Source organism: Sander lucioperca, chromosome 22, assembly GCF_008315115.2.
Source record: "Sander lucioperca isolate FBNREF2018 chromosome 22, SLUC_FBN_1.2, whole genome shotgun sequence".
In the NCBI taxonomy this organism is placed as follows: domain Eukaryota; kingdom Metazoa; phylum Chordata; class Actinopteri; order Perciformes; family Percidae; genus Sander; species Sander lucioperca.
Window position 1 is genome coordinate 6,866,154 of NC_050194.1, and position 12,944 is coordinate 6,879,097.

The 12,944-nt window shown below is 43.6% G+C and overlaps 1 protein-coding gene across 3 annotated transcripts in view; it reads right to left on the reverse strand.

Moving 5' to 3' along the window:
- Window positions 1-772: 772 nt before the first annotated feature.
- The window catches only part of mrtfab (myocardin related transcription factor Ab), an 88,652-nt gene continuing 76,480 nt past the window's right edge, over window positions 773-12,944 (reverse strand). For 2 of the 3 annotated variants that reach the window (XM_035997413.1, XM_035997415.1), the window contains 13 exons: window positions 12,676-12,834; window positions 12,387-12,458; window positions 11,630-11,814; window positions 10,284-10,455; window positions 9,192-9,569; window positions 6,923-7,924; window positions 5,699-5,905; window positions 5,517-5,597; window positions 4,666-4,806; window positions 4,439-4,528; window positions 1,863-1,926; window positions 1,023-1,756; window positions 773-974 (listed from right to left, as the gene is read on the reverse strand). In XM_035997413.1, the coding sequence (XP_035853306.1) occupies window positions 1,179-1,756; window positions 1,863-1,926; window positions 4,439-4,528; window positions 4,666-4,806; window positions 5,517-5,597; window positions 5,699-5,905; window positions 6,923-7,924; window positions 9,192-9,569; window positions 10,284-10,455; window positions 11,630-11,814; window positions 12,387-12,458; window positions 12,676-12,834 (3,129 nt within the window). In that variant the 3' untranslated portion in view covers window positions 773-974; window positions 1,023-1,178. The remainder of the gene's footprint in view (window positions 975-1,022; window positions 1,757-1,862; window positions 1,927-4,438; window positions 4,529-4,665; window positions 4,807-5,516; window positions 5,598-5,698; window positions 5,906-6,922; window positions 7,925-9,191; window positions 9,570-10,283; window positions 10,456-11,629; window positions 11,815-12,386; window positions 12,459-12,675; window positions 12,835-12,944) is intronic. The other variant, XM_035997414.1, reaches the window with a different exon arrangement.

Below are 12,944 nucleotides of genomic sequence, written 5' to 3' on the forward strand. Positions count from 1 at the left end.
ACCAGATGAATTCATCTATGTAGCTAATGTATGTAGATAATAGCTCTTTGTGAACTAGTCTTTTGTCTCATATGGGACACTGCATTTTATATTGTGAACATGTAAAAGAAAAACACACATCTTTTGAGTTTTTATAGTATGTTTATTTTATTTTTTTAACTTTTTTTCTTTAAAAAATTACAAGGTCCAAGTACTTTGGAAGCCCTGCCCTCACCCTATATTCCCCCAGCCGGCTAGCTCGACTCTAAAGCAACCAGCAAAGAAAAATAGTCATATGGACAATTGATAATATACACCCCATATACAGCAATACATAGTGGTCTACCATAATGTTACCAATAATACGCAACCTCCAATGAGGCTTCAGTTCAAACTGTTTCCACTGATATGGTTCATTTCAAACGCAACTGTCGACCAATGACGGTTGTGTTTTGTGACTAGTGTGGGTGGGGTTCAGGCTCAGCTGATCAACGGCTCAGCTGATCAACATGACACATGGTGGTTTTCACTCAGACAGCGTTTGGATTCAGGTTCAGTTGACCTGAACATCCCCCCTTTTAACCAATCAGATTCAGCATAAGTGCAAAGTTTAGGAGGCACTGACACACACTCTGCTATCAGGAGGAGCCCGAGTAAACGTCACTTACGGTCCCTTCTCAGCTCTACTCTGCCAAACCGTTTCCAAGGGATGAAATGCTGTATTACAGTGACCTACAGTTCCCTGCTGGTTCTCTTTAATCTGGTTATAATGCAGGTCAGGAAATGGGATTTTATCAGCTTGGATGTGAGCAGCCTGCTGTCCCCATAGAATTCAATTTCAAAAAGTCCACTTCAGTTCCACCAAGTTCAAGTCCTCTCTATTAATTGAACTTCTATGTTTCTTTCTTATTTCACCTCATCCTGCATACAGTAACAGCCAGTGAAAGACAGGGCAAACTGTGTGTGTGTGTGTGTGTGTGTGTGTGTGTGTGTGTGTATATATATATATATATATATGTGTGTATATATGTGTGTGTATATATGTGTGTGTCTATGTGTATGTGTGTGTGCGCGCATTTGCATGTGCCAGTGACCCCCGCAGTGGTAGAGACAGCATAGAAAAGGTTTCTACATGTGCATGAAATAAAGACAGAGCCTGTACACGGCGTGAGCGAGTGCGCGTCCATCTGCGTGCAGGGCTACAGACACGACTCCCAGTGCAGCTGCAGGTCAGTGCTGTCCAGGAAATCGGTGGAGAAGACGCTGGGCGGAGTGTGCGGCACCAGCGGGGCCAGGCTCGTCCCCCCGTCTCCGTCACCAGCTCCCCCTCCTCCTCCTCCTCCTCCTCCTCTACCTGCGCTGCCCGCGCTCCCCACCATCGAGATGTCCAGCCAATCCATGCTGTCCAGGGTGGGGTCGCCAAAGTCCAGCCCCGTGGAGTGGGGGGAGAAGCCCAGGTCGGACGTGTCCATGGGGGAGGGAGGGTGGTCCAGGATGCTGGGCGTGCTCAGCATTTGGCTGTGGAGGTCGTCGATAAGCGTCAGGCCGCCGTCGGGCTCCACGCCCAGCAGCGGGGCGCCTGTGGTGCTCTCCAGGAAGTCCTCCAGGCGCCCGCTGCCTGTGCAGGGCTCTCCCACGGAGGGCTGAGGGGAGATGAGGGGCTCTGTCGGGGTGGGAGGGGAGAGGTGGAGGGGGGATGGGGGAGAGGATGGGGAGGGCGGGTCAGAGTGGAGGGGGGCGAGGGAAGGGTCCGGGTTGGCCTTGAAGCTGGGGATTTCTGAAGGAGAACAGAGAGAGAGAAAAACTGTCATCAGTACAGGAGGCGACAGACTCGTGATGTCTTTGTCTCAGTCATCTTTAGTTTACTTTTAGTTTTAGTTTACCTCCACTCTTCAGCAGGATGTCAAACAGGTCGTCCATCTGCTGACTGTTGACGCCATTCTCCTGCTAACAGAAACAAATTTTGTCAGTCAGCCACCAAATACACATGTAAACACAGCACTGGCTTCTCCACAAATAGACAATCCTGCTCTACTAACTTATTTTATTCTAAAACGGTGGTTTCCAAACTTTTTTAAACCACAGCAACACTTGTAGTAGTGTTTTTCTGTCATGGCAACTAACCTTCCCCACACACGCAACGTGACATCATGACTTTCTTAAGCCAAGTGGCGTGCTATCTGTACGCATTTTGAGCTATCCGCGTGTATGTCTACGCCGTATACAGCGGACGGCAGTCTGCAACGTCACATCATGACTGTGTAAACGTACACGCCACTTTCTAAAGCCACATGGCGTTATCGCGTAAACCTACACGCCACTTGGCTTTGGAAAGTGGCGTGTATATTTACTAGGGCTGCAACTAACGATTATTTTAATAATCGATTAATCTGTCGATTATTTTTTCGATGAATCGGATAAAAAAACCAAAAAACATTAATTTACATCAACTCAATACATACTTACATGTATGTTGTTTTAGTTAATAGTTGTGTAAAGGTTAGTAACCCAAAGAGCAGATACAGACCCCCCCACACACACACACACACGCGCAAAGCTTATTCATTAAATTATTACCATTATTGTAGTAAGTGCAAGTTAAGTTCATTTGTACACCACATTTAAACACAGCTTAAGATGACTAAGTGCTATAAAAGAACTTTAAAATGAAATTAAAAAGTACAACACACACAAATATATACATCAACAATAACTGATATGGGACAAAGCACAGAATATATACATGACAATAGATTGAAAAATGAATGGGCCAAAAAAGGCGAGTGAATAAAAACATGTCTTTAGTCCTGCTTTACTACTGTTATTAACGAGCTAACGCTAGCTTGTCATGCTAGTCAGCTGGATAACGAGTAAATACCACACCAGCACCAGAAGAGGGACGTTACGTTCCTCACTTCAAAACGGAACAAAAGTAGGATTGTGTAGTGACTTTACCCTGCTGTTGAACTCCCTCCTCATCAAGGACTCCAACATGTTTACGTTTTAGGAGGTGCTGAATCATCACCGTGGTGCGCCCGTGCCATGCCGTGTCGCTTTTGCTTATCTTGCAATTAACACGTTTTTGATTTATTTAGTGTGAATGCTCCACACCTTGGATGACTTAGGTCGTACTGATTTCTCTGCCTCCGCCATGTGTTTCAGAACAACGTTAAGGGTCTCTCTCCGCATTTCCTCTACCCCCGCTCTGCTCATTTTTTTTTTCGCTCCGCACCGCTCCGCGCGGCACTCAACTCAATTGCTTTTATCTCCGCGACTAGGTGGCGTGTTGCGCGACACAACGAATCGATAATGAAATTCGTTGCCAACTTTTTTAATAATCGAATTTGAAATCAGAAATCGTTGTTGCAGCCCTAATGTTTACGCTATCTGCGCTATAACGTTATCTGTACGCATTTTGAGCGCTGTATACAGCGGACAGGTTGGGTTTAGGAAAAGAAGAACCGGTTGGGTTTAGTAAAAGAAGAAAGCGACAGTTGAGTTTAGGAAACGTGACATGTGGGACACAATCTCCTGGGTGAAAGTCCTGTGTTGTCTGACCCATCCACCACCCCGACCAACCTCCCTACGTGGATTTTCGCCCTTTCATACTACTCGCTATGGCGTAAATTCACACGCAATCGCAAGGTTATGTAAGTCAATGGCGTTGATAAACGCCAAAATGGCATACGAATTGGCGTGTCATACATACGCCACTTATTGAGATCAGTCTGACACACGTCATAATGCAAATAAAGTATACTGTATAATATTGGCTATATAAATAAAATAGACTTGACAATATGAACTTAGAGCAATATTGAGTGAAGTAATATACAATATACATATTGTCAATTAAAAGCAGAATGTCAGCTGTGCACATCTGGAGATAAATATATATATTTTACTCACGCTATCGCATTTAACGGCGACCCAAAGCATATTTCTTACGTGTACCTACAGTGATTGTGTGTTGGGCTCTGAGCGCTGTCAAAACGCCAGTGACATACACTAGAAATGCTTTATGAAGTCTCAACCGACCAGAACACCGTGTGCTATGGTTTGAGCAACAAGTGTGATTCTCTTGTTGTTGAGTCCCTTTCTTTTGACCTGAAACACTTTTTCTACCTGCAGATGTCTTACATCTGACTCCAACAGGTTTACAACCTCTCCGGTATATGCAGACGCGTTTCCCTTAATGCTTTCAGTAAGTAGCAAACAAAGACGAATTTCTGAAATAACCTAAATAGTACAGGACTTTCTGTCAGACACAAATTAAAAAAACACATTCACGCAGTAAGTCCAACCCAACACAGCTGCAACCTCTCCACCCCAAATTGGCCAACTGCCTTCAGTTCAGAAACATGAGCACACAGCTCAGAGTGATGAGCTAAGATGGAAAATAGAGAAACAGAACAACATAAAGGGACAGATGGAAAGAAAGACGTATGGGAAGACATACTTTGGAGTGCTGAGTAGGAAGGGAGGTGTTGCGTTTGGGAGAGGGAGGGGTGAACAGTGTGTGCCGGTCGTACGGCGGACACACCTCTCTCTGCAAGGGTGGAGTGATGAAGTGATGAAATGGAAAGAAAAGAGAAGAAACAAGGAGAAAAAGTTAATGAAGTTCACAACATGTGGAGAAGATGGGAACTATCAGGAGCGGTGGGGTGGGGTGGGGGGGGGGGTTACCTTATAAGATGAGATTAAGTTGCTTTGGCTTTCACTGTCTGACATGTCTTCAAAGAAAGGCTGCAGGTTGGGTGGAGCGGTGGCTGACAGGCTGGGTTGTGGCACACCATTGGTGTCCAGGTGAAGCCCCGCCTTCTGTCCCTGAGTGAAGAGAGGGACAAAGACATATGTTGTGTCCGCTGTGATTGGCTAGTTCAGTCTCATTATCTGAATAACAGGCTGCTGATTCACATTTCATCAATCCAGTCGGCTAGATTTTGATGATTTTAAACTGGGTTAGTGGCGACACCTTGTGGCAGGAAAAGGTTACTGCTTGGACGATGCAGACAGTCTTGCTGCACTGTATGTTACATTACAATTATTTGGCAGATGCTTTTTGTTGTGAAAAACCAATAACAGATGCCAACCTGTCATCTGGTACATTGTTCGGGATGATTTCCTCAGTTATGGACGGTTTTTGTGATAGCCTCTTCTCAAACTTACTCATCAATGTATATTGTTTTATTATACATTATGTATATTAAAACATTCAAAACTCACTTATAAATCACTTTGCAGAAGGGGTGGGAAAAAAAGTCAAGTGAATATTATAAAAAAAAACTAAGGCAAAAGCAAAATGTGTTAAGAAAAAGTATTAGTTATTACAAAAATAAAATAAATAACCTACATAAAAGAATATATTAAAAAAGTAAGCATATTAGTTTTCAGAACATCACCCTGGCATTGGTTAATGCTATATATATATTGCCCTTATACAAAAAAACAAAACATTAAATAGATAAATAAACAATACAATAAAAAGTGATTAAAAAGAATGTGTCATAGTGACATATACTGAGTCTTTGTTGTACCTTTTTGATTGGCTCTGTCACTGGCGGCTCTTTTGATTGGCTGTCAGTGCTGGGGAGTTTACTTGGAGTCGACTGCAACCTCTAAAAGAGAACAACGAGCAGAGAAAGTTGCAGAGAAACATCCCATCATAGGTTATTATTAACCCTGTGCAGTCCCCCAGAGAACATCGGTGTTACTGTACCTGCAGTGTGATGCGTCCGTTGGGTTTGGCCAATGAGGACCCTCCGTTCTGTCCGTCTGCGGTGTGACTGGTCAGAGCGATCAGGTAGTGGTTGCCGTTGCCGTCGGTGACCAGAGTCGGCGTGCCGTTTGCCTTGAGGAGGTCTAATGAAATGGCCTGGGTGTGGATCTGAGTGCCGTTCTGTTGGCTGATCAAGACCGGGTTCACCTGGAAACCAAACAGCATGTTTCAGCTTATTTAGAACTTTAGTACATTTTATATGAATGAAAACCACCACCCTAAGAGAGTTGATGATGTTGGTGTGTCCTGTTGATTGGTTCCATTTATATATGTAGGCACTGATGCTGCATTCATCTTTCGAGGCCCTGATGTATTTTTGTACCTAAATAGTAGTGTAAAGTTTTATTAGTAATAGTCATGATGTTGAATTTTTTTTTTTTTTTTTTTTTTACATACATTGTATTGTTATTCAACATATAAAGTAATGACGTATGAAGTAATTGCCCTTTAAATTTCTTGTGAGGGCTCTTGTCTCATGTCAGATCTATGAATGCATTTGGTTTGCATTCATTATACAGAAATCGACATCCATCTACTGGGACAGTAGTATAGAGAGTGTTGTGTTTCGGCTCAAGTTCCATCTAGAGTAATGGAAATGTGAATACATGTTATGTAATTTTGCATCATTTCATGTGGAAGTTGGTGATTGGTGCAGTCTAACTGTCACCTCCTACAAAAGATGGCTTCTCAGTATGTAACACCATTTGTCTGAGGATGGTCTAGTACAGAAATGTTGCCAGTTATTACATTTATTTTAGAAAGTTAGACAGTAAAAGTTCCAGTAAAACAGACCAAAAGCAGAAAATACATGTTTTGTACTTCTTTACAAATGAAAAAAATGTCAGACTGACTGACTGACATGTGATGTGCATTCTTTTGTAGAATACAGTTAGTTTTTAGAGGTGTCTCGTGATATATTGTCTCTAGAAGTGTATTATTCAACTTTTGTTTTTGTCAATGAAGGAAAAGAAAATCGCAATGCTCAATACTATCAAATCGCAATACTTCTAGAATCGCAAGAAATGTAAATCGCAATACAAATCTATCCGGCACCCATGTATCGTGAAAGAATCCAATCGTGATAAAAGCATTTTGGCCCAGCCCTACTACCTTTACAATTCAAACATGTTTCACACACGTGTTGTGGAGCTGCTGGGATATTACCTGTTGTGTGGCGACAGTTGCCGTCTGTTGCCTTTGCTGCTGCCTCTGCAGAGCTCTCTGCTGCTTCCTCAGCTGGGCTTGGCTCACTGCAGGCTTCTGGATCTGCACCTGAACCGGCTTCAGCTGAACCTGGTTCTTCTGCTGGCTCTGTTGAGCTTGAGTCTGTTTGAGCTGGTTCTGCTGCGCCAGCTTCTGTTGACTGAGTTTCTGCTGGGCGAGTTTCTGCTGGGCGAGTTTCTGCTGCGCCTGCAGCTGTTTCTGTTGGGTCTGCTGTATGATGAGCTGCTGCAGTTGCTGCTGCTGATGGAGCAGGATTTGGGCTTCTTTCTTCTGCTGTTGTAGTTTTTGAGGGTTGGACATAGCCTCTGCCACCTTCTGCAGTGCCACCTGACTCTGCTGCTGTTTGGGCTGCAGCGTGGTCTGTTTTTGCTGCTCGGCTTGTTGGATCTGCAGCCGATGAATCTGCTGCAGCCTGAGCAGAGTCTCCTGGGAGCACTGCATCGGCTGGAGCGCTCTCTTTGCCTGGGCCGCCTCCGTTACTCCCTCCATCCCCTCCTCAGGCTCCGCCTCCTTCTTCACCACGACGCCGTTGGGGAGAGTGGGGGGCTGAATGGCCGAGGCTTTAATCAAAGTTTGAAGTTTCACCTCGGTCATGGATGTTCTGCTCCTATCACTTCCTTCCTTCTCCAACCCTACTCCGCCTGTCATCTTGCCCTGCTCCAGCTGGGACCGGAGGGTCTCCACCAGCCTCTGCTTCTGCCTCAGCATCCTGGTCAACTCCTCGATCTGTTTGTCCTTCTCCTGCAGCATCTGGTCCTTGTCCAAGGAGGATGTGTCCATAGTTACTCCAGACAGGACCTCTGGAGGCTGACTCGAGGCGGGCGAGAGCCTGGACAGGCTGCATGAGCTCTGGATCTCCTCTTTGACCTTGGAGAGTGGAGAGATGTTTGATGGGTGCTGAGGAGACGGGTGCAGGGTGAGCTGGGTAAGGGGAGAGCTCACCTGAAGGACAACAAAACAAGAAGAGGATGTTAGGGAAAGGTTGCTAGCTAACAACCGCTAGGGTAAAACCCAGCACATATACGGCACCTTAGGACACGTGAAACAGGTGATTTAACCGTCACCGCTCATTTTACAGTTTTTATTTTACTGTTTAGCAACAAACCGAAATGCTGAGGGAACATTACGTTTTTTTCATGTTGGATTTGAGCGGGATGCATCCCCACTAACCTGGAAAAAGTTTTAGACAGTAACATTAAGTGAATACAGCGTGTCAGGGGAATACAACGTCTCCTGCAGCTGGGAGTCAAAGACAGAGGGGCCGCAGGGTTCACTAACATTAGCTTTTTGTCTCACCTGGGAACAGTACATTCATCAAATCCAGTGCCCAAATGCTATTTTCCAAGCTATTATATACAGTATATATATACTGTATATATGTATTAGGGGTGGAACGGTACACAGAAGTCACGGTTCGGTACAATGGAGGGAAAAGCAAAACAAAAATCCAGAAGGCAATTTTTTTTTATTGTGCATGTCTCAGGCTGTACCACCTAGTGTCATACAGTCTCTCCCCTGAGCTAGCTGCAACAGCCTGAAGTGTGTAAAGTAAGATGTAAACAGTAAACAATAAGTACCCCACATCATCTCCAGACTCCATCTGGAACTTGTAAACAAAATAAGACAATCAGCTATAAAACTGAAAATACAGCATCTCTGTTCTCTGCAAAGACGAACTAAATTACCTGATTAATGCAACGTTATAACGACGTCTCCCGGCCATTTTTCACCGCAGAAAGCTGCTCCCTGCCTGGCTAAAGCTAATATAGTTAGCCTGAAGAAATAAGGTGTCTGTCCCAACTAACGCGACGCTGGAAACGTAACACTAATCTACAACAGCAGTCTGTGTCTAATATAACATAATTTCTTGGATACACAGTTTGTTGCTTGTTCTCAGAACTTCAGAGCTAAGGCGGGGCTACAGATTAGGTGTCCCTAAAGAACCCATGTATCTAACAGTAGTTCCGCATTACATTCATTAATTTGCACGCATGTTTTATTTATTTTTATTCCGTGTAAATTCATGCACCGAACCATGACGCCCGTACCGTTTCGGTTCAATACGAATACATTTACCGTTCCACCCCTAATATATATATATATATATATATATATATATATATATATATATATATATAAAAAAATATATATATATATAAAAATAATTTCATCTAATAAACGGGCTACTTGCTTCACATACAGATCTCACCATTTCTCCAAACATGTCTCCATTACAGCTCGTCTCATCGGGACTCATCCCGGTCAGTGACCTCTCAGACGGAGTGGGTGACATCGGAGGGCTGGAGCTGGTGCTGCCAAATCGCATGACCCGCCCTGGAATCACCTGACCCAGTGATGACAAATCTAACTTGAAGCCAACCTCTCCTGATTGGTGGTCAGGGATGGTAGTTGTGTTTGCAGAGGATGTGATAGTGCCCTGCTGGCTGGCCTGCGATGTGCCATTTTTCAAAGCCGCTGTGGTGCCACCGTTTTGCTCCTGGTAGTTGCGGAGCCTCTCGATGAGATCGTTCTTGGTGCCTGAGACGGTCAAACCACGCAATTTGAGTTCCTGTTTCAACTCGGCGACCTGGAGGATGAGAAAGCAGACGAGTACTCACTTAGCAGACTTTGACTCAGAGTGAAAGAGAACAGAGTAGCTGACATGTAAAAGACAAAAACTTAAAGTGGAAAGCCCCGAGAAGCATAATTTAGTTCAGTGGCAGGGGCCCAACAAAACATCCCAGGATTTATCTGAGATGGTCACAAAATGATTAAAGGCATAAGAAAGAAAAATGACATTGATTATTATTTTCTGTTTTGGACACTTTGACCTCTCCAGGCCTCATTTGTCTCATTCTTTCAAAAGAAACAATCTGAGCTGTGACCAAAAATCACTCTAAAGCACAGCTGACTTTTGGAGGGGCATATACATATAGGTGTAAAGGGGCAGCAAGGTCTGACAATGTATTTAGCAAAGAAACCAATAATAGTATATAATAGCCACATTTTGTGGTAAATATTTGAGATGATAAAAAATGTATTCAACTTTAGACGGGGTGTCTGTTAACCTGTTCACAAGCTATGACCTCATGCATCAACACCCTTGGTGCATTCAAACATCATTAAAAACAGAATTAATCATTAAAACTCAATACATGGCAATTAAAAACAAGCTAGCTTGTAGCCTAAATGACTTTTTTTCCCCTTTCTTTTTTCCCTGTAAAAAGAGATATTTAGTTAAAAATATTCTTAGCAGGTACATTTCTGACTCTGTGCAAAAGCGGTCTACTGTTTAACCTACTTTGAACTCATCCAGGTTGGCTGGCAAGGTGCTTGGTTTGGCTCCTCCCACTGCAGTTTGGCTCTGACGGACAGCCCCGCTCTGATGGGAGGGGGTGGGGGTTGTCGTCGTGGGAACGCTGCGAGAAGGGGAAGGGCCAGAGTTGGTTGTGGGAAGCTGCTCTGTTGGTGGCCTGAGGGGAGGCAGAAAACAGTCAAGTATGAATTTCGCTTGTCCTTATTTTAAAAAAAGCAGGTACCGTTGTGATTGAGGCCAGATGGCAGGGTCTTGCCAATGTTGGTAAATGTGAAAAATAATATTGAATATTAGAAATGTATCAGGTTCTATATATCACTGTTTGATTTTCTTTACCTGATGGCTTCTAGTCCTTCAAAACCAAAAAAAACTACAACTTGTAAGTTTCATTTCAAACTCATATTCCATAAGTCACACGTGTTATTGTCAAACCACTGAAGCTTAGCTGGGATACACATTCACAGACAGACAGGGGCTACATTGACTCACTCAAAAAACCACTAATGTTGAAGAAACAAACCACGGCAGAAAAGCTCGGGAGTTGACAGGAAGTAATAATGAAAACGATGTGCTGCACAAATGAATTATCATGCAAGTAATAACTACTGGTTTAATGTGAGGTAGAAAAACAAGGGTAGGTCAAACTAGTTGAATCTTTGAATAAAACCACTGCAGTCAGTCATCCTCACTTCCACACCACACACTACTCTTAATAGAATGGGAGGTCAAAAAGAGGAAGTGCTAAAAGGTATACAAGTCAACAGTATACCTACATTTGAATGTCCCATTCAATATACATATACACGTATATACAGTATATACATACATACACATGTGTATATATACACATACACACTGGCCAACCATCAGAAGCGCGCACACACACACACACACACACACACACACACACACACACACACACACACACACACACACACACACACACACGTTTGTTTCACTATCTTTGTGGGGACCCGTCATTGACATAATGCATTCCCTAGCCCCTTACCCTAACCTTAACCATCACAACTAAATGCCTAACCTTAACCATCACAACTAAATGCCTAACCTTAACCCTAACCCTCACCCTAACCATAACCTAATTCTAACCCTAATCCTAAAACCAAGTCTTAACCCTCAAACAGCCCTTTAACCTTGTGGGGTCCAGCATTTTGGGCCCCACAAGGCTGTGCAGACTCCACAAGTATACTGTATTCCCCGGTTTTTGGACCCCACGAATATAGTAAAACAAGCACGCACACACACACACACACACACACACACACACACACACACACACACACACACAGAGAGTCATGCTTGACACTCACTTGGGAGGGGCGGGCAGGATGGTGTGGTAGTTGTAGTGCTGCTGTTGCTGGTTGAGGATCTGCAGCTGCAGGAAGAGCTGTTGCTGGTGGAGGAGCTTTGCGTAGGACGAGTCCATCTGGGGTGGACGCTCTTTGTCGGCCTTCTGGTCTGGAGGGATGTACTGGTGGTACTTCAGCTTCTTCACCTACACCCAGGACACAACACTTTTGAGAGGCAACTCAACTCTTAATACTTTTAAACCATTCGATACCACCAATTTGGGACATTCATCATAATTGACTGATTTCTGACATTCAAATAAGCATTGTTGACAGTTTAAAAAACTGGAAAAAAAATGTGCATTCAGTATATGTAGGTGGAAAGACAGTAATAACATGACTACAGTCAAAGGGCAATTATTTCCAGTTCAGGAAAACAAAGTCTGTATTCTGGTGTAATAAGAATACTGCAAATGCAAAAACATGGTATCTCTTCCTCCTCTACTATGGATTTCTCCATATATTACTGTTAAATGTCAAAACATCAAGTCTAGAGAGAAGCCCTGGCTCTTTAATTCTGAGAGAACTGACACCAATCTACATGACGCAATCTTACACATCTTACTATCTTAATTCCTAAAAGATGAACTACTGTCATAAAACAGCCTTAAAGATATGTGCTGATAACTTGCCAAAGATAACTATTGTGTATGTATATTTTTTGCACCCTATCTCCTGTGATCAGCGCGTGTGAAAATAAAACAAAAAGCTTGCTGACCTTGGGTTTGCTGTCCTTTGGTTTCTTGGGTCTGTGGGGAGGACGGTCTGAACTCGTCTTACCCTGGGACTGCTGACAGAAACCGTGAGAAATGGGGTCGGGGAGGAGGAAGTGGGAAAGTGAAGAGTTGAGGCAGAGTTATAGCAGTTATAGCTGCTCCACAAATAGAGATTAAGGTCAGATGTATTCATAAGTCATCAAATGTGCAGGATGTTCAACTCGAAACAGGGAAATATGTCATGGTTCTGTGATGGTAAAAAGAGTAAAAAATAACCAACATTACCCGCACCTTGACATGTCCAGTAGAGGGGCGGGAGTTTATTAAAGTCACCGTCGTCCCATTTGTCACTTTTGGGAATGGGGAGGAGTCTGACCCATTCACCTGAGAAGGAGGGGGTGGTGGTGGTGGTGGTGGAGGAGGAGGAGGTGGTGGGGACTCTGTAATGAACTGAGAAGATATTACTCTGGTTAATGGCCCCATCAAGTTTACCATCACTTGCTTTGTTTTATTCATTTCAATTCATTCTTTCAAATTGAAATTCTGTTTGTATCCTGGGA